General features: G+C 37.4%; 2 protein-coding genes across 2 annotated transcripts in view; one reads left to right on the top strand and one right to left on the bottom strand.

Moving 5' to 3' along the window:
• vps35 (VPS35 retromer complex component) overlaps positions 1–2288 on the top strand; it is a 31676-nt gene extending 29388 nt beyond the window's left edge. Inside the window, exon 18 of the mRNA XM_039692345.2 lies at positions 1271–2288. Coding sequence (XP_039548279.2) covers positions 1271–1450 — 180 coding nt within the window. The 3' untranslated portion in view covers positions 1451–2288. The remainder of the gene's footprint in view (positions 1–1270) is intronic.
• Positions 2289–3463: 1175 nt separating this feature from the next.
• On the bottom strand, positions 3464–8728 carry hrh3 (histamine receptor H3). Its single transcript, XM_039691772.2, has 3 exons — positions 8267–8728; positions 8013–8179; positions 3464–4623 (listed from the first exon to the last, which is right to left on the bottom strand). The coding sequence occupies exons 1-3, from the start codon at positions 8643–8645 to the stop codon at positions 3709–3711; spliced, it is 1461 nt and encodes a 486-aa protein (XP_039547706.2). The 5' UTR covers positions 8646–8728; the 3' UTR covers positions 3464–3708.
• Positions 8729–22492: the final 13764 nt, after the last annotated feature.

Here is a 22492-nt window from a genome sequence, read left to right on the forward strand (position 1 = left end):
CTGCATATTATTTTTGTGGAAACTGTGATGAATGAATAGCCATTTTGAAAAGAACCGCATTTATTTGAAATAGAAATCTTTCAAAAAAGATTAAAATCTTTCCGACCCCAAATATCTTTCACAACCCATTGTTGTCTACCTTTCAATAATGACATCGCTGAAAATAACTTGCTATTTAGTGGTCAGACTCAAACTCAAAAGGCTAATTTGTTCATTAGTTGAATTGGACTACACTGGTGGCATTGTATACTGGTTTTTCTTGCAGCCCATGAGGCCAACTCTACAGAAAGACATCTTGTCATTGTTTCGTGGTACTAATATATCTTGCCTCGTTAATTCCACGCAAATGAGAAAAAATATACGTGCAAACTAAGATATGTGATGATAGGCAGTAACCATAGTCTAATCACAGGAATATTAAGATCTTACACTCTTGCCATGTCCACACTAATACGTTTTGAAAACGTATTTTTTTCTCTCCGTTTTGGCCTTCCGTCCACACTGAGACGCCGTTTTAAGTCAACAAAAACGTATCGTTTGGAAAACGCTCTCCAAAGTGGATAAATTTGAAAACGCCGTTTTCGCGTTGTAGTGTGGACAGTGAAACCGGAGGTATTTAAAAACGATGACGTAAGTTTAGTCATGTGATCCATGTAGTACCAATAGATATTCATGTTTATCGGTATTGTGCCTGTTATGTGTTATTCATTTTTACACTATTGCTACAATATGTTACTTTCTATGTTACTTAATATGTGCTATTCTTCATAGCACAGTACTGCAAAGATAACAATGTAGTCTACTCACATTTGCTGTCCTGCGCAAAACAGGAGAGCATGTTGCGTTTTAGACCAAACATATGGTGACTGAATGCGACCTGGACGCATCCGTGATGGTGAGATATTTTGATAAATAAAATTATCCTGTTATTGTGCGATGACATTATTATTTATTTTCCCATCTGTATCATCTCAGTGAGCTTTTGTGAAGTTTCACGCATGCGCAGTAAAGTGAATTTAGAAGTTTCTCATCCACACTGAAACGTCGTAAAACGCATGAAAACGCTAGTGTGGACGGAGAGCGTTTTTAAACGAAAACCCCGTTTTCAAATGTATCCGGATTAATGTGGACGTAGCCTCTGTTGCTAAGAAAAACTCTCCACGCTGTCTTTGTTCATTACTTTCTGTCTCTGTGAATTTTGTCTGCATCAATCCAGATCATCCTGGATTTTACATTTTCTGTTTGTTTGTGTGCCTGTTTTGTCTTACAGGTGACGGTCCAAGTCCTGAATCAGCTGATCCAGAAGATCCGTGAGGATCTCCCAAACCTGGAGGCCAGCGAGGAGACGGAGCAGATTAACAAACACTTCCACAATACACTGGAGCACCTGCGTCTGCAGAGAGAGTCGCCTGAGTCTGAAGGACCTGCTTACGAAGGGCTGGTGCTGTAGGAGCTTCACACATCTACATTTATATTTGTGTACACATGCATAGAGAGATATATGTATATGCCCACATGTGCACACCAGGGTATTCCAGCCAGGGGAAAAACAAAGCCAAACCCACCTGCCTCTCTACCCATTCCTCTTACTGCTCATAGTTTCTGTATGTTGTTTTTGTCTTCTGCCTGTCTATCTTGTTCTCTCTCTCTCTCTCCTTCCTCTTTCTTATTTCGTGAGGCGTTTTCTTGTGAATTCCTTAGAGAACAGTGTATGCACTGCACTCCTACTCTGCGCTTCCTTCAGACTACCATTCCCTCTTGATACCATTGTTGCCAGAAAAATGAGCAAGAATGAAAACTATATATTTAAGAAAGTGGGAAAAAAAACACTTTTAGTGTTGCTACACCACTTCCTTGCCCTGCTGGCCAAACTGGAGAAAAAAGGCAGTGCATTGAGCCATTGTTACGGTCTTTGTTTAGACAACCTACACTTGATTCCACTTTGTTTTTTCTTCAGCATTAATATTTTAAATGCCATGCTGAATTAAAGACATTTGTGTAACTAATGAATAGTCTCGTTTCTCACCCTTTTACTTTACGGCAGACTCTTTGGTGGAGTGGGACAGTGTGTTGACTAATACGTGGAGTGGGTGAGCGTGTGTATCGGCGAGCAGCTGCGGCTGTGAATCGAAACAATTGTCAGAAGCTTTCTCTTGCATCTTGTCTACTTTTTTGAATTATGAGTCCCCCTCCCTTCATATATTGTATGTATAATCTAATTGTAAATCAGTTACAACAAAATATCATTGATTTCATGGCATTTGCACAAATAAAAAATATTAACCCCACAGGCTTGTAGAAGTTCTATTTCATATAAAGTCACTATGACAATGGAAGTAGATATTTTCTCTTTTGTATTTTTACGTACCAGAGTATAACCGATTATTATTTTAATTTTTTAATTTTTTTATGTAATGAATGTAGGGTGGAGACTTGATTGTATTCTACCCAACTGTTGTTGGGTTTTGAGGTGTGGATGTTGCACTCAAAAATGAATGAAGCTTCCAGTTGTTTGCAGAAAGGTTGGGCTTTAAGCAGACTAAATGATTAGATAAATCCGGGATGCGTCACATCAATTTAATTGGCAGATCCAGTTAAGACATCAAACATTTACAAGGTCAAAAAAAAAGTATTTTAAAGTGAAATAATCCAATAATAGATTAAAATATCCACAATAAGATCTATAACATGCATTTATAAAATATATACACATTTTAATTTCATGCTTTCTTCAGCTGTTCCTTTTATTGTTAAAGAGTAACGAACCCCTAAACCAACTTTTTTTAGTTAATGATCTGTAAGAATGGATCTTTATTAATACCAGTCATTGATTCGAGCAACTTTTTTGACATTTGTGTATAAAGTGTTTTATTTCTACAATATATGGTGTAAAAACATCTTAGTGCTGCCCTCTTCAGGTCTTACCACGCTCTTGGCATAAGCTACGCCCCTGGCAGTATAAAAAACAGCTCGTTTTCGTCTAAACCACTGTAGCGAGTCAGGAGTTGGATTTGCGAGTATTGAAAATACTCGTACCCTCTATCTCCGCTGGTATCTGCCCACTTTTTCAGCATTTTTCAAATATTGCCAGTGGGTGGAGTCGGGCTCTGACCAGGGGTTTAGTTACCCTTTAATAAGCATACCATGGAGCCAGATTTTGCAATGAATGTTGGTATAGGAATTGGTTATGATTTAATACATGCAAGTATTAATAGGATTGTCTGTTGGTTTCTCACCCAGTTTCTCAATCTTATTGCATTGTACATCTTAATAGCATTTATTCAAGTATTCAGACTTTGCTATAATTTGATATGATTGTACAAATTAAAGGTCCCATGGTTGCTAAGGGAACTGAAGGCTTCGCCAGTAATCCCTTTACATCAGTAATGTACAATTATGGATAGGCTGGTCGATATCCGACCATATCAGACCGTGGTTTCAAGAGATGTATCACTCCATTATGTTTGTAACATCACCAGTAGTTTATTTTGAAATGTTTTTATTTTTTTTCTTAATTACATACAAATGGCACTGTGCTGGGCACTTTCAGACATTTATACATAAATCAATAATTCATTATTGAATTTCATAGAAAAAAATGATTTTAAATTGTGAATAAAAAGACAAAGACCTTTTATCTATTTATGTACATGAAAATGCTACTCTTCACATTAAACAGGGTTTGTAAACGAGGTCATCCTCATAAATTTAATACTTCTGGTCAATGTTCTGAGGTTGTATTTTTATTTTGCTCGGACATAGTAATTTGCTGAAGGCTCTTTTAAAGCTGCTGTGGCACAGGGGATACAGGATTGGATTGATGGATGAGTTTATCCACAGCAGCCAGAACGAGATCTCATAAAGGTAGTGCTGGACGCACTGACCGTGACATGCTGCCCGAATAATCATCAGTAGTGTGTAGGGGGCCCAACAGAGTCCAAAAACACAAACTATTACAGCTAAAGACTTTGCCACCTTCTTATCTCTAGATAGGCGAAAGCGGCTGGAGAGATTAGCGACCATATCAGGGCGATGTCTGTGTGATCCAGCCGAATGATCCACATAATGAAACTGTGCCTCGCCGGATGGCAGGAGCCGGTCTCCGACCTGCAGAGGAGGCAAGTCTGCAATAGTGCTGTCTCTTCGTTTAGTCTGTCTGCCATTGGCGAACTCGGCGGTGGACACCTTTGCAGTAGAAGCTAACCGACAGCACTGTGACCTCGAGGACAAATTTGCGGCCCCACTTTCCTCTACAGGCCTCACAAAAAACACACGCTGTACGTCGCCGGCTCTAAGCGGCCTCATTTTGAGGCTCCTAAGCCGAACGTGAGTCGGCTGTTCTTCTCTCACGGCGCATCTGTTGCGGATGTTGATGTAAATGCTGAGGTTGAAGTAAGTGACGCTTATAAAAGGGGTAAAGAACTCGACAGTTGAGGCAGTCATCAGAAAATACCAGTTGAAGTAAAATTCGGCATAGCACTCTCCATCTGGCACTACGCTTGCTCCTGCGATGTGTTCCCAACTGATAATCGCTGGACCATAAAGAAGGAACGCTGCAAGCCACACACAGAGCATCTTCAAAACAGCCTCTCTGGTGATCCCCTTTTGGCAATGGTAACTCCCCTGAAATACAGATTTATAACTGAATTAATATGACAGACAGAATGAACGAAAGAATGTTGGATGGGCTGACAGACAGATTTAAGATTAAATAATTAAATATTATGATTGAACGGATGTCTCATTGCATTCATCTCTAAAGCAGATGCAATTGGGTTCTTGATTTTGTGCGCTGCTGCATGCTGGGATATAATAAATCTTGACAGATGATTGACAAGTGTAAAAGTGTGCTTGGCATTTGTAGATCAGCACTCACTCTGTCTGTCCAATAGTTATATGTGATGTAAAACATTTATATTGGATTGATTCATCTGAGAACAGCTATATTCACGGTGATACTTTTGTGTGGAAACCACATCTGAAATAATTCATTTTCAGCATTACCATGTTTTTTTTATTATTGTCAAGGCATTAAAACATGTTTCTGTGTAGCTATTTATAATTTGTTAAGCTGATTTATCTATGTTCAAAGACAAAGTGTTTTTTCACATTGAAAGTGCATTTAACTATTCCACAGGAATATGTCATGCACGTTTGGAACAACATGCGGGAGAGGAGATTAGGACAGATTTTTCATTTTTCGGTGAGTTATGGAAGCTTGTTTCTGCCACAGAATAAAGAATTTAAAAGGTAATTTTTTTTCTCACAATTCTGACTTTTTTTCTTGCAATTCTGAGAATAAAAAAACGCAATTATCGGTAACACTTTACAATACGGGTGCACTAATATGTATTAATTCATGTTTAACTAATGGACAGATAGTCATGTGTTAATGTATGACTCATTAAGAACTAAACCATTAATTAATTATTGCTGCATCAGCAACTAATAAAGAGTCTATATGATTGATAGATTGAGTAACACATGCATTGTTATTAATTCAATGTGTCATTGCTCATTGTGCATTAATTCCTTAATAACATTTTATTAACTAATAGTATAAATTAATGTGTTAATTATCACAATTAGTCCAAGCACATCAACTTCCATTTTTTTCCTTAATTAATCATTAGCTAATGATTAGCAAAGATGTCATTGACTTTACTTGTTGAGGCACATGACTTAACGAATTGTTAAAGCTGCAGTCCACATTTTTTCCTCTTTGTACCATCTCTGTTCGAAATCTGCAATTGCGGTCATTAGTTCGACATGGCACAACACGGATGAACAATATTTGAGAAGAGTGTGCAGCTGTCAATCACCGCGCTGGTGTCGATACTGGCATTCAGATTCACAGATTTTTCTTTTTGGAAATATGACCAACATAACAGTTTTCACCGGAAAATGTCATCTGAACAAGTAAGAAACATCCACTGTTGTTCTGGTTCTGACTTTGCAGTAAATCACGCTGATTGAATCTTACAATCGCTTATAAGTTATCATTATCACGCAAAACCGTGCAAATTATACTTTGTTCTCAAATTGTTAATGTTAACAATGTCAGCATTTCATGACTACATTTAATGTTCTTCGGACATCCTTGTTTTCGCATGGGTCCGGTTGCAGTCTCTTTTTCTGTAGTCACTCCGAAGTCTGAACGAAGTCTTTAGCATTTTACAGCGGGTGAATCTCTGGTTGTCACTGGTGATTGTCTTTTGAACCTTTTTGGATCCGCCATCAAATTGATGTTTTTTATTATATCAAATTCTGTGAGAAAAGGCTATAAATCTCCACCTCCGGCATCCTCGCACACAATATAGCGTATACCAAGACTCCTTCTTTATGTGAAACAAAGTGGTAAGCTTGTAATAAACATTATTACAAGCTTACCACTTTGAAACGAGCTAAGGCAAGCAGATAGTTTTGAACACGGCTGATTATGTATATTATCAAATATGTATTTTTGGATATTTTTAATATATTTATAATTATTTTATTTTGTTTTTTAAGTTACGGACTGCAGCTTTAAGTAATAAGTTTGGTTTTGACATCCACACTATGGATTTCAATTTCCCGCCTTCTACAACCGGGATTCCACTGTGGCAGATGAACCGCCACATTCAATAGTTCATGGCACAGGAGTGTGTCAGGTTAAGCTTGAGCTCTAGGATTAAAAACACTGAGGATATGCGGCTATTCAATAGCCGTATATAGAATATATATAGAATCTGCTATTTCATAACACTGTGTCTAAACCGGACAAACAAACTAGAACCCATTATAATCAGTGATAAAACACTGGATGCGACACAATGCTACACGACACAACAAAACCCAGCCAGTAAACCGATGCTTCAATCTATTTCTGACGTACTCCGATCTCTTACACTACTTCTGTTATGAGGGACAAATGGCCTTGCAATGTGCTGTCATGTCCAGTGTAGACAGCTGTAATGGTCTCTCGTCCAGTTTAAACACAGTGTAACACTCAGATCTCAGATTCTGGTGTGCTGATATTTGTGTGCAGCCCAATTTACCCATCCTTCAAACAGTCACTGCATGTGCAACTGCCTCACAGAGCTTTAGAGTGGATGACAAAACCCATAACTATAATGACATATTACTAGTTAATAGTCATGTGCCACCCTCAACAAGTAAAGTCATAACATAATGATACCTTTGCAAATCATTAGCTAATGATTAATTAAAGCAGACAACTGGAAGTTGAAGTGCATAGTGTTAAATAATTGTGGCAATTAACATTAATTTACACATTAATTTATTAACATTAATTAATAACATTAATTAATTTTAGTTAATAAAATATGTTATTAAGGAATTAATACATTATGACACGTTTAATTACTAGCAATTAATTTATTACTTAATCTATACTCTTTATTAGTTGCTGATGCAGTAATAATTAATTAATGGTTTAGTTCTTCATGAGTCATACATTAACTTATGATTATCTGTGCATATAAGTATGGATTAATGCATATTAGTGCACCCATATTGTAAAGTGTTACCCAATTATCTTTTAAAATGTTTTATTCTGTGATGGAAACAAGATATCCTTGAGAATCATCCCTGTGTTGTTGCAGTGAGTGCTCATCTCTGAAAACCAACATTTATTTTGTTGCCGTTTCTTGTCAGTGGTGGCTCAGGCTCGTTTGCATTACCATTCTAAAATTAGATTTCAACTAATTAGGAGTGCTCAAAGGTCATAATCTTGCCTAATTGTAGCTACAGTCCATGTAAAAAGAAAGTATAGCCAACCAAATAGGGTTTTGCTGAGATACTGCCATGAAGGACAATGTTTAGTTCTTCAATGGACCTTTTAGTGAACAGTTCTTCAAATTACTTTTGTGTGTGTGAGCGTGTGTGAAGAACATTTTAATAATCTAAAGAACCTTTTCCACCATAAATTACCTTTTTTACAATTGAAAGACATTCCAAATATGGAACTATGTCCACTTGTTTTAAAACGTGTGTGTTTGGGATACACTCACCGCTTTAGTGACGGACTGAAACCTGTCGAAACTGATGAGCACGATGTTGAAGACTGAGGCAGTGCACAACATGTAATCCACTACCAGCCACAGTTTACACAGACCTCTGCCCAGCCTCCACTCACCCGTCAGGACATAGGGAATATACACGGGGATGCAAAACCCACCTACAAAACCATTCAAACACAGCTACATTTCAACACACTGCAGAGAAAACAAAAACTGACATGCAAACCTTCATCAATATCACTCACCGACAAGAAAGTCCGCTATGGCCAAATTTAAAAAGAAAAAGTTGCCTTGTGTGCGTAAACTTTTCTCCACCACAAAAGCTAAAATGACAAGCGCGTTCCCGAGAACCGTGGCGAACACCAGCAGTGTCATGAGAACTGTCAGGAATATTGAGGTGGATGGAGTAAACTGGCCAAACTGAGCGCGCCGGTTATCAAATGTCTCCAAATCGCCGAGACTAGTCGCGTTTTCCCTCTCCAGACCCGACCAATTAGACGACTGTGGATTTCCTGGTTTCCACATGAATGAAACGGCTGTAGGTATCCCGGGAGAGTGCGCCACGGACAATAAAGACTGCATGGTGTTGTCGCCGTTTTCCTCCGTCAACAAGCGATTATGCATGACATTCGGCAAGTAAAAACTGCCGCGCCATCCACGCGCCCGACGTGACTGAGCTACTCATTCACAGTTCGGTGAGCGGCACCGTCACGGGCGGTCGGGTTTTATACCGACAGGGCACCGAGCGTTCATTGGCTGCTTATTTAACGCTGAACGGTCTGATGGCAATGCCTCATCCAATATTACTTAATGGCAGGTTCACAAATAGCCTACTCCGTTAGCAGTGCGTATGCGGTGCGTCTTGGATTACGTATGCGATGCAGGAGCACGCGCTTGTTGTGCTTTCACATAGGCTATATATTCCGCGTTCGTAGTGCTCAACTGAACCAATCCAAAAGTTGTGACTGAAAATGTTTGCTTAATATTCCTCAGCCTGTTGCGATTCTCTTTGTACACAGTTATACAATATTTCATTGACCTATCCACGTTTAAACACACTGACTAAATAATAACGCATTGTTCAGTTACAAGACAGTCTATTCAGTTGCTCAAGCAAGAGTCATAACATTTTTAGGCATAACCTACTCTCCTTATGTTAAAATCACAAACATTTTAAATTGAAACTTACAATTGAAAAAAAAACAAACAAAAAAAAACAGCCGAATCTCATGCATGTTATTTGGCATTCCCACCCGGAGAGCCACCCATTATGTCGCTTTGTTGATGTAAGGTGTCAACCCTGGGCCTGGGCAAAAAGCCATATGTTGAAAGTGAAATAGAGTGTAATTATGCATCTAATGGCAGAGTCTTCAGCATTTTCAGGGCAAGGAAAGGGCCAGGCGATAAAGACATGTAGCAAAAACACCGATACAAAATGTGTCAAAAAGAGCTGTATTCAATATTAATAGAAACCATATTATGATTAAGAATATGTTATATCATGTTAAGACAGTAGATCAGAACTATATGCATTATTGTTGTTGCACATGCATCACTGTAGGCTATTTCATTGTTAAAATTTTGATTTATGCAACATAAACAACATGTTGCAATCAAAATCACAGTTAGTTGTTTTAATTCTTTAATGGATTTGCAGTCTTTATTTTATTAATCAGATGTACAATTAAATATTTAGCCTACCTGAACTTTAGCTACAAGTTTATTAAAAATGTACATTTTAATTTGGCTGTGAGATGGACCATTAAGAACCAAATCACTGAGTATGTGAAATTAGCGAGTGTTCTCTGTGCAGATGTAGCAACGGCTTAACAAGGATAGCAATTTTACAAATAATTGGAATGGAATTTAAAATATATTGGCTAAGCCTTCATTGCGTGTTCAGGCCTATCTAATTTGACATTCCATATTTGTTATTACGGCCTACTGTCAAAGGATAACTGCCCCTTCAAGCAAGGGAGATTAAAAAAAAACTCACTACAATGTACTCAAAAAAAGAAAAACACTCATCTCACAAAAATACAATTTACTGACAAATAAATCAATATCATCAAAGAAAATACATTGTAGAACAAAAATTACTTCCCCCTCCAATGATGTTAATAACCAGCCAACCCTCTATTAACCCCAATACAATCCCAACTTTTTCACACAGAACAATTCAAAATAAAGCAAAAGAGTAAATTACACAAATAACCCCAAAATCATATTACAGATGGGCTCTTTATGCCTCCACGTACCACCAATTGGTTCATGTATATATATGTAGGCTATAATGTATGTATTACACAAACACACATTTTGACATATATGCATATATACTGTACCAGTACACACATAACCCTAACCCATTTAAATAAATGAATTGTGTGTGTGTGTGTACACTCACCTAAAGCATTATTAGGAACACCATACTAATACTGTGTTTGACCCCCTTTCGCCTTCAAAACTGCCTTAATTCTACGTGGCATTGATTCAACAAGGTGCTGAAAGCTTTCTTAAGAAATGTTGGCCCGTATTGATAGGATAGCATCTTGCAGTTGATGGAGATTTGTGGGATGCACATCCAGGCCACAAAGCTCCCGTTCCACCACATCCCAAAGATGCTCTATTGGGTTGAGATCTGGTGACTGTGGGGGCCATTTTAGTACAGTGAACTCATTGTCATGTTCAAGAAACCAATTTGAAATGATTCAAGCTTTGTGACATGGTGCATTATCCTGCTGAAAGTAGCCATCAGAGGATGGGTTCATGGTGGCCATAAAGTGATGAACATGGTCAGAAACAATGCTCAGGTAGGCCGTGGCATTTAAACGATGCCCAATTGGCACTAAGGGACCTAAAGTGTGCCAAGAAAACATCCCCCACACCATTACAACACCACCACCACCAGCCTACACAGTGGTAACAAGGCATGATGGATCCATGTTCTCATTCTGTTTACGCCAAATTCTGACTCTGCCATCTGAATGTCTCAACAGAAATCGAGACTCATCAGACTAACATCTTTCCAGTCTTCAACTGTCCAATTTTGGTGAGCTCTTGCAAATTGTCACCTATTTCTCCTATTTGTAGTGGAGATGAGTGGTACCCGGTGGGGTCTTCTGCTGTTGTAGCCCATCCGCCTCAATGTTGTGCGTGTTGTGGCTTCACAAATGCTTTACATACCTCGGTTGTAACGAGTGGTTATTTCAGTCAAAGTTGCTCTTCTATCAGCTTGAATCAGTCGGCCCATTCTCCTCTGACCTCTAGCATCAAGGTATTTTCGCCCACAGGTCTGCTGCATTCTGGATGTTTTTCCCTTTTCACAACATTCTTTGTAAACCCTAGAAATGGTTGTGCGTTAAAATCCCAGTAACTGAGCAGATTGTGAAATACTGAGACTGGCCCGTCTGGCTCCAACAACCATGCCACGCTCAAAATTGCTTAAATCACCTTTCCTTCCCATTCTGACATTCAGTTTGGAGTTCAGGAGATTGTCTTGACCAGAACCACATCCTCTAAATGCATTGAAGTATGAAGTATGCCGTGTGATTGGTTGATTAGATAATTGCATTAATGAGAAACTGAACAGGTGTCCCTGTTAATCCTTTAGGTGTGTATATATATATATATATATATATATATATGTGTGTGTGTGTGTGTGTGTGTGTGTGTGTGTGTGTGTGTGTGTGTGTGTGTGTGTGTGTGTGTGTGTGTGTGTGTGTGTGTGTTTTTTAAATATAAATTGAAGTTTACATCCAGAAGATACATCCTTCCTTGAACTTTTTTTTTTTTTATTACTGTGTGAGTAGATCCCTGTGTGATATAGTAGTAGGTGTTAAACTCGTATTAGGCAGTAAGCCAGATTTGTCAACTTCCCTTATGAAAAAGACCTATAGTAATCCTATAAGATTAATATTATAATACTTCTATGATGTTCTGTAATACCTCTATAGTTTGTCCCAAAATACTATATTCCTATAGGATTACTATAATATTTTAACCTAAAATACTACAAGATTCCAGTGGTTGTTTTTATAAGGGATGTCACATTAGCGTTATCAGCTGAAGATTGGCTTGATAGGCCAATCGCTACGTAATGACGCCAGCCATGAACGTGTCAGCCCAGCCCCTCAGCAACTTCATACTGATCACGTTTTACAAAACCATTAAAGTCCCCGTGAAATCAAAATTGAACCTATTAACTTTGTTAGCGCATATTACTAGTCTTGTGGTGAACAATTAATCCGTGCAAGTAAAAATATATTTAAAAAATGTTTTACCTTGGTAATCTTTAATCAAAATCTGAAAAGTTACTTCCGGTCTGGAACGGTTTCTTTTTCTGATGACGTAGGTTTCACAACTTGGGTGGGGAAACGCTTAACCACTCCCCTCAAACCGTTAGTTTGCTATGAGCGAGAGATGGAGAGGAGGAGCGCTAGAGTAAAACCCTGCCCTCTGTTCAATATTCCGTTTCACTTGGAAATACGTCACAGCACTGGAGAAAAATCGTTTGCAACTTCCGGTTCACGGGGACTTTAATATTTTGGAGTGAAGCTTACGTACAATTGGTAAGTGATAAGGTTTTATGGAGTTATAGTATGCAACATATTATTGAGTTATAGCAGGCTAATGTTAGCAGCTACCGCGATGTCTTACCTGGAGATTAAACCAGATAACAGAATATATCTGGAAACAACACCTCCGGCTTTTGGTTGGGTCATTGACTCAGTTTTTACAGTTTTTCTCAATTGCTAAAACACTAAAATCCATTGGCTGAACAAAGTTCTCAGTTGCCTGAACTCATTTAGCTAATTGTGGAGTCTGTTGTCAATACCGTAAACAATTTCACATGGTAAAACACAATTTGCAGATCTCACTTAGACTTTTCAGGAAAACTCTGAACACATTCTCATATCACATTCTGCACTCTAATGCACATGTCATCCATACTGGTAAACACAAGTGGCAACAATCAAATACAAATAGAAAACACATATCATTTGATCGAACACAACCACTCAAAACTGATTCAACCTGTTTCAAATGATGTGACACAACCAATATTAGCCAGTTCAGAGAGCAAACTGAACTGAAAGGTTGTTGAATGTGGGAAGGAGAAAGTCTGAGAATGGATAGAAGAAACAATGTGAGAGGACGAGGGCATATGCGAGGTGGGCGACGAGGAGGAGGGCAAGAAAGACGAGGAGGAAGAGGAGAAGGAGGGGGAGGGGGCAAGGAAGAGGAAGAGGAGGAGGAGGATGGGGGCTTGTGATTGCTTGTGATGTTGGCGACGTGCTCTGGCCTGACCCAGACCAAAAACAAGAAGCACATTGATCACATGTTTACTCCTTTCATTTGTGTCTCTTTGAGTATCATATACTGTAATACAATGCACTGCACTGCAAAATGTTTTGAACAATGTGTTTTACATTTTTTGGTGTATTGTTTACTGACTGCTTGATAGTGTATAGCATTCTGATCACTTTGTTTATGATTTGAGAGCAGTGTTTGATTTTGAACACAGGTAAAACTGTTTTGAGGCGAAAGTTTCATTTTGCAAGAGGACTCAGAGGTTTTGTAAATAGTGCTTGAAGATGAGGTTTTGTGTTTAATGTTTTCAGAAAATGGAGCAAGGTTTCAGAAATTGTGTTTTAGCAATTGAGAAAAAATTTAATTAAATAAGGGAAATCATTTGCTTGGTAATACCAAACTCTGCTATTTCACTTTGCTTTGTAGATAGAGTCTGGAGTGGCATCATTGAAAAGTGTTTTCTTTATCGCGAGGGGGCGCTTGTCTGAAGTATAAAATCATTGGTTACCCATAAGCCAATCACATAATGTTTGGTTATGAGCCAGCTCAGCCGCATCGAACTAAACCTGTAAACACATAAGTTACAGTATATGATGTGAAAACGAAACCATCGAGCGAAATATGGCTGTGAACGACTTTTGTAAGATAATGTGAATGTCGGGGCCTCTAAACTAATATTTGACAGAGAGAAACAGGAAAATATTTGCAGCCAACTGTTAAAGTTAGGATTAGTTCTGTTAAACACAGCTCTTTGTTCATTTTGAGTCTGTCGGAAATGCTGCAACTTAATTGCAAGATTACGGCATGGCAATATTTAAGAACTGGAAAAGAAAGGAGACACTGACCCGTCAAAAGGGTGCTAGTTTGAGTTTGACAGATGAAAGAGACAGAGGTTCTCCCTCTGTCGGGAGTATGGCCACAATATCACCTCCATTCAAAAAGTTTAACAAACACTCTTCTTGGTCTGGCTTCAGTTTGCAACTGCTGGGAATATTCTCCACAACAGAGCGAATTGCATTCCGTGTCGCCATATCCGCGGTCGTTTTTTATTTCCCCAATCTTAAAGGGGTGATGAACTGAGAAATCAAATTTTCCTTGAGCTTTTGACATCTAAGAGGTCATCATATAATAAGAATATCCTGTAAGTTTCAGAACTGAAAACGTCCTTGTTAGTTAGGCTCTCTATTGCTCGGTAGCGATCCAGTTTGTCATCACGAGGTAAGCATGTACATGTATGATACTTAGCTATGTGTGTAATGCGCGAATCGGTGGGCGGGGCTAAACCTGCCGTGGTGAAGCAGGCGTTGATCATCTTCTGCGGGGGTGGTGTTTTATCCTCTTTGTCGTCATAGTTCCCCACTTTTAAAAACGAGGCGTTTTCAGAGGCTGTGACAATAAAAGCTTTTATTGGACTAACAAGGACGTTTTCAGTTCAATATGCCGAGCCCAGCGTAGGGGGTAGTGCACTTGAAACGCATCTCTTTGTATGGAACTTGCCTATGTCACCAACAACCGCTGTGTCACGTACCACCGCAAACATCCAATAGGAAAATTCAACTGCAGTAGCCACCGTTCAAACTGAAGAGGGCAGCACTAAGACGTTTTTACACCATATATTGTAGAAATAGAACACTTTACAACAACAGTTACTTGAGTCAATGACGACTGGTATTAATAAAGATCCATTCTTACAGATAATTAACTAAAAAAAGTTTAGACATTCTCACCCCAAGGCGTCACCTTTTGATCATGCTTCAATATTTTACACAGTTACATGACGCGTTCCTACGGCAATCTAGGACACTATCTAGGACACTATCTAGGACACACAATCTTCTGACACTAAAGGAAAGCGTCAGTTACATGACGCGGTTTAGGTCTGGGGTAGGTTACACGCGATTCTAGGGCGTCATCTGGCTGACGCCAAAGGTCGCCTAAAGCGTCAGATATTGAAACATGGTCAGATGCTTCCCAAGGCGTCAGTTAGGTGACACATTGGGGGCCTATACCTCACTAAAAATACTATTTGAAACCACATAGCCTACTGTATATTGGACCAGCATGCCAGATGTTATCATCACTGATTGTAAGAGGTCATTTTAGTGTAAGCCTTAAGTTAAGGATGTGGCATGATACTCAAAACACAAGGTAAAAAATAAATAAAAAATGTTATAAAAATTGTATTTCAAATACAATAGCAGAGTAAATAGCAACTTTACCTTCCAGTATCATTATTTAATTTGGGAGATTGCCTTGACATACCCTTGACTAAACTGGTCAGAAATAGCGAGTGACCTTTCATTCTTAATGTCTTCCTGAACCACTAACCTAAAATATTATGTTTGACTGGTTTAGTTTTGTCATAATTAAAAACACTGTGCCTGCAATGAACTGCAAAGAAAAAATGAATACCCTGGAAGGTCAAATGAATTCATGGAAACTTAAATGTCACATCTCTTGAGAACATCGAGACATGAAAGCCACGCTAGGACTAATGAACTACTGCGTTTTTTTCTTTTTTCTTTTTTTGTCAGAGTGTGTGTTTGAATAGAGCATAATCATTTAGTCTGAGTCCTATCTGGCACTGAAGTTATATTACATGCCAGAGATTAGCAGAGACAGGGAACAGGGAAATTATGGTCTGATGAATGATCCGACTGGCCACTGGACTGAAATAGAGAGCATTTAATATTTTGTTTTTGAGCGTCTTATTTGTTGAGTTGGGTCTTTTTTTTTTTTTGTGACCCGTAAGATTCTTTTTCCATTATCGAAGTCCATTATGCAAAGCATCTCTGTAGAACACCCTGTGGACTTTCAGTGACGGAGTAATGAGAGAGTAAGAGAGATTCATGCATAAAGCACATTTCTGAGTTGAGAGATGGCATACAAAAGAAGCTGAAATTAACTGAAATTAATTTGGGCAGCAGTGTATTTGCAAAACTTAATGTACAAAACATTGTTAATACTTTTTTTCAGTCAGCTATTGGACAATACTTGAGAAACATCTGGATATGAAGGGAATAATACAAAACCTACTTGAATTCACCAAAAGAGATAATCACAATCATGGTGCTTGTGTTATGCCAAACAGTAACAGATGTGTTCTCTCTCCACCCACTTACATCATCATAGACTCTCTTTCTCTATCTCTCTGCTCACCTCATTCACAAACACTCACTAATTTATGTTAATTGCAAGAAGTGGGGGCCATATCACATGAATGACGGTTTTGGAAGCAGCACATAATTATAGGCTGAAGTTTTTGGTCTTCCTGTTCAGCAGTTTTTCTTTTGCTTTCACATATTTCCTCATAGGAAGCAGGCGTCTTTCACACAAAAGGGGGAAAGATGGCTTTGTCATAAATGAAAAACCCCATAGGCTACTCAAACTATCGGAATTTCTTTTTTCACACAGTTTTGTTTTGTACTTTAAGTTTGTAAAGTAAATACAGGAAGAAGAAGAGGGAGATGAAGAGGAACAACAGTAATTTGCAAAAAAATATCTTTTTACGACTTAAAGTTTATTTTGATGCTCAACTGAGATGGAAGTGAAATAGAAGAGACCTATACAAAAAGAGATAATACAAAAAGACAAAAATACAAAACGTTTTGAATGCATATTACATTCAGAATGCACAGAACCTGTCAGAATCAAAAACCTGTCGCCTTTCTACACGCAAAAATATTTTAAACGTTTTATTTTAAACAAGATTTGCGCTCTTCAATTAATGGCAAAATTCCATTGAATTGAATTAAATAATCCTTACATATTATTCATATTATGAATTTAGATTTTTAAATAAGTAAAAGAAACTAGTGCTTAATAAAACATTTTGATTAAATATGATTAAATTTAAGTCCAAGTTTTATACCAAATATTTGATTAAGCTCTAGGCTTATTTTTTTTACTCATTTAAAATTCTTAATTCATAATATGAATAATATCTAAGGATTATTCAATTTGATGGAATTTTGCTATTAATTTAAATGTGTAAATCTTGACAAGATTCGAAAAATTTTTTTTTGAATGTATGCAAAAATGGAAAAAGGAAAAATGGAATAAATAATTTTCTGCCAGAACTTTTCTTCCCATTAAGTTTAGGGACATTTTCTCTTTTTTTTCTTCATATTAACACAGCACATTGGGATCTTTTTAAATAACTTGTATATATATATATATATATATATATATATATATATATATATATATATATATATATATATGTAGTGTGCATACAATGAAATTATATTCTATACCATTATTTAGTTCAGTTGAATTTCACTTTTTTCTATAATATTAATTTTACATTTGTATAATAAATTATTGTGATGTTCCTCATTTGTTAGTCACTTTGGATAAAAAATTATACTAAATGACATCATCGTTCTCATGCATATTTACTCAGGTATAGTTTCTTCCTTTTAGGGGCTGTAACTATAGGCAACCATGCTTCTGGGGAGATGGAGATAGGGCAATTGCACCTCCAGGGGTGGCGAGTGGTTGTAGAGAAATGGGGTGGTGAATCACTAGGGCGAGCTCTGGCTGAACCTTGAATGTTAGTCATTTCTAGGTTCTCTAGTCTACTTCATACTTAACTTTATTCTTTTCCAGCCGGTTCTTTACTCTTAAGAAAGTTTTGCTCTCCGTTATGTTTAATTCTCACATTGTGCACACTTTACCCTCATATAACCATTATTGACATTTACATCCATATAGCAGTTTTGCTGTTGTGTGCTTATGAATAGGCATAAGGTCAACATGAAAGCAAGTGTGCTTGTGTTCTAGTGCCCTTCAAATGCTTTGAATGATCCTGCAGGACATGCAACAGGTGCCTTTGTGGCCTAATTAGAGGACAAGACAAGTGACTCTTGAGTCAATCATTAGTGAATAGAATGACAAAAAATAGACAGTTGTAGCCATTCTGACCCCAAATTATTCAATATAAAGTAACATTTTGCAAGAATGTTAGCTCACATTCTATATTAGTGATTTACTGCATTATTAAATACTGACTAATACCACAACATATTTGATATCAGAGCTGGACAGGAACGAATGAATGCATTAAATGAATGTAAATTAGGCTATAGTGTATTTTAGTAAAGTATAGCCTTTAGTGAAGAAGTGTTTTTCCCCCCTCGTGAGGTTTTGTTTTCCTGTTTTGTTATCAATAATCCTTGTGTGTCTGCAAACTTCTGCCATTGGGTTCGTTTCCTGAAAATCTGTAATAAAATTACTCACTATACAATATCAACAATAATGACGTGTAATTATATTGGGATAACTTCCCAAAATAAATAGCCTATATCGAAATTTTGGGGGGATTTTGGATCTAATTGCACACAATTTTGTTTTTTATTTATACTGTAAATAAATATATTAACATGTGTATTTAAGATGTAATTAGCATGGATGGACATCTAATGCATTGCTCAATTTCTTTGAACATTTCATCCACAATTACTGTTCGTGCTTATTTTACAGTCAGTGCTTTTAAAATCATTCTGACTAGCTTTTCAAAGGAGAAGGCATCCACTCTTCTCTTTTGTTGTGTTATTAAGACCTTCTTGGTCTCTAATTTGAGTGCCATATAATGGGCTACAGTTGGCAAGGAGAAAAAAAGTTATTAGTTTGTGCACCAGCTGTTGTACAAAAAAATATCACACACCACACGTGTGGTGACTTTCAGCATATGATGATAGATCGTGAGGTTTCAGATAGAGTTATGTGTTCACTCTCTGAAGGTGAGTAAATATGACAGAATTTTAATTTATGGGTGAACTATTCCTTTAATTTTCTATTTCTTTCTTTTTCATGTCTTTCTCATCACTGCCATCTCGTGGCTGTATAGAGATACTCTAAAAGGGTTGACACCTATCGGCTGACAGCGAAATAGCATCAAAATCAAACAGCATTGTAAAATAAATCAAAACAAGCAGGAGGTATGCACACTAAATCTCTGTGTTCTGCGGTCATCCATAAATTAGGCTTGTATACACATGGAGAGGATTATGAATCATGTCCAGAAAACTAAGCATAGCCTATTTTGACTTGGGATTTAGAATTTTTGAAAAAAAACAAAATGTCGCCACTATTAAACAAGTATTCAAGTACTATGATTTGCCTTCTTGTGAAGCCTTGTCAGTCTTGGATAAATCATGTGGATGGATACATCATTGTCAGAGCAGCCCGTTGCAGCTCACAGACAGAGCCCTGGAAATAACTTGAAAATACACACTTAGAAGCCCGCAGTTGCTTTGACCTTTATAAAAGTGACCTTCCCAGCGCACTAGAAGGCTTAGAATTTCTGGAACTTAATATGTTCACCTGAAAGCAGCCTCCTGCCATTCTATAAAGTTAGGCTCAAGATAGTTTATCTATGAGTTACTGAATGGACAAATATAGAAAAAAAATTTGACCACTTATCTCTATATATACATTTCTGTTACTGTTTGTCTGAGATTTAGTTTAAATAAATAATATAAATCAGGATAAATACATTTTGTTCATCTGTTTTCTATAAACTAGGGGGTTTAAAATTCTTTTTAGCCTGTAATATAATGACAGAAACTAAATTGCAAATCTCCAAAATAGGCTTTCACTAAATTTGTCATTGACATTGGTACTCTGAAAAAATCAAATGCTGTCCAAAGAAGCTCATGTGGCACTGAACCATAAGCATTTGCCAAATCCAGGAATGTCACATGGAGCTCCTTTTTAGCTGCCTGAATTTGTTGCCAGATAACATTGATTTGTTCTAAGCATCTTGAGAAGCCTGGAATGCCCGCTTTTTGAACTGAAGTGTCAATGAAGCCATTCTTCATTAGGTAGGTGGACAATTTCTGGGCAATAATGCTGAAGAAAATCTTACCTTCAACGTTTAATAGCGAAATAGGACGAAACTGACTGATGCTTGTAGCATCTTTTTCTTTAGGTATAAAGACTCCACCTGCTCTGCGCCATGCTCTAGGTACAACCTGTTTTTCCCATGCCACTTTTATCAATTTCCACAGAATTCGCAGAACTCCTGAAGCACCCTTATACACTCTGTACGGAACTCCATTAGGCCTTGGAGATGATGAAGCCCTTGTCTTTCTCACAGCCTGCTCTACCTCTTTCCACTTAGATGCACAGACCTCCATTTGGTATTCTGCTGGGTTAATAGGTGGTATTCTGGTGGAATTGACATAGGCTTATGCCTTTTTGCATCTGTATACGTGTCCTCCAAATATCTCTAGCTCAACCCTAGATTCTTTTAGAGTGCCATTTTTTTCTCACTGAAAGAAGAAACTAACATAGAAAGTAATAGAAATTAACTAAGTTAGTTGAGAACGTCAGTTATAACAACCCACGTGTTAAAAATGGTTGGGTTTAAATCGGGCTCAGGCTCATAATTAGAAGACGACATGCACTATTGACGACGTCCACTCGCTTTAACCTCCGCACCCACAGGTTCCGCTGGATAGATTTACTTTTTTCTGAAGGAAATCAATAAAAAACCTACACCTTTTGCTGTATAGACCATTTCACAAGATGTAAACAACACTGGTCCAGAAGCACTTCCTGTTTCAGTTTTTTAACACTACATAAAAGCTGGGATAAAATACAACCAACAGAACATTTAAAACTGAATCAAAAAGTTAAACCAACATCTTTAAGATGTTTTCTTTACATGTGAAATAAAGAAAACAGTTACAAACTGAAACAGGAAGTGCTTCTGGACCAGTAATGTTTACATCTTGTGTGAAATGGTCTATATCTGGTGGCGCAACCCCAAACACAACATGTTTTCGCCATCGTTTCAACTTTGATCAACAACAATGATTTTAACTATGTAACTGTTCAGTTACCGGCTGGATCTCTTCAGTTAGTCAATAGAAGCTGCTCGCGTTCTGCCACCCGGAAGTATCGCGGTGCCTATTGTTTACAAACATTCTGAAATGCCCTATACGTGTCCTCCAAATATCTCTCCAGCTCAACCCTAGATTCTTTTAGAGTGCCATTTTTTTTCTCACTGTGGTGAATAACTTCTTTACAAATTTGAATGGGTCAAAAGCTAAGCTACTGTGTTGACATGGTCCTGCCTTGCATCATATTTTTAATCTGAAAGTCTAAGTCATGTTATATACATTAGGCTAGTACATCCCAGTACAATACAATTTGGCGCCATTTCGATGGAAATTTATCAAATGACTCACAATGTATCGAAGCAAGCCTAGTTGTATCCAATTTTTGGATTCTGCTGTCTGTAACCGGTAGGTGTGGTTTAGGAGTGGCCTCGTAAAGGCAACAAAGCAAGTGCATTCTGGGAGTTGTTGTCTTTTAGCCTCATGGGTAAAAAATATATTTTCTGCTTTTTCTCAGTTTAGAATGCTTCAATTTCAAAAATAATTTCACATTTCTACTATAAATGACCAATATTAAATACACATTCATCTTGCCAGAGGTGAAGTATCCCTTTAATGACGACATTCAGGCTATCACAATGGCATGCAGCATCTGTAACTAGCCCCAAACATAGTTTTACAAATTGCAAATTACAAATGGCTGCACCTACTCTTATGTTAAAGACATTAGGCCAAGAAATGTTTTACTTGCCACAAAAGATATATTTAGACAACTTCACATCTTAAAGGCAAAATATTTAAGATTTTTGGATTAAAATATCCAAAATGCACTAGAACAATATTATATATTTAGATGATTTGTGTACTTACATTATCCCAAATATTTCTAAGAATGCTAAATCCAGAGAAATAAGCATGTTCGTCACCTATCAATGACATCATACCCGTTACCCTCGATTTCTGTGGATTTTACCATGGAAATACCAAAGACGCTTTAAAAAATATGATGTGTTTTATTAGACATGTGAGCAACTGTTTGGCACTTTGGCACAAATTAATTTAAATGTGGTTATTAGCTTAATAGCATTAAAGTTCAATTTGAACTGAAGTCATATTCCTTGAAGTGTGACACCAATCAGATTTCTGATGAGTGTTAAGAGGTCATATTATGAAATACCATTTGTTAATCTAAAACAACCATAAGACAGTGTTCAGTAAAATGGCAAATCATTTCTTATCACAGTATAAATGAACCAGATCTAGCAGACACGATACTTTCATACAGGCTCCATTTCAGTTTTTCTTAGATAT

The sequence above is a fragment of the Pimephales promelas genome, chromosome 1 (assembly GCF_988280905.1).
Source record: "Pimephales promelas chromosome 1, fPimPro1.hap1.1, whole genome shotgun sequence".
NCBI classification, from domain to species: domain Eukaryota; kingdom Metazoa; phylum Chordata; class Actinopteri; order Cypriniformes; family Leuciscidae; genus Pimephales; species Pimephales promelas.

What these genes read in the sequence shown, in the direction of transcription:
- hrh3 (XM_039691772.2), bottom strand. Translation starts at nt 8,645, where the DNA reads ATGCATAATCGCTTGTTGACGGAGGAAAACGGCGACAACACCATGCAG. An exon ending in CATAGCGGACTTTCTTGTCG is followed by an intron (nt 8,180 to 8,266) that starts GTGAGTGATATT and finishes ATGGTTTTGTAG; the next exon opens with GTGGGTTTTGCATCCCCGTG. An exon ending in TTCAGTCCGTCACTAAAGCG is followed by an intron (nt 4,624 to 8,012) that starts GTGAGTGTATCC and finishes TCTGTATTTCAG; the next exon opens with GGGAGTTACCATTGCCAAAA.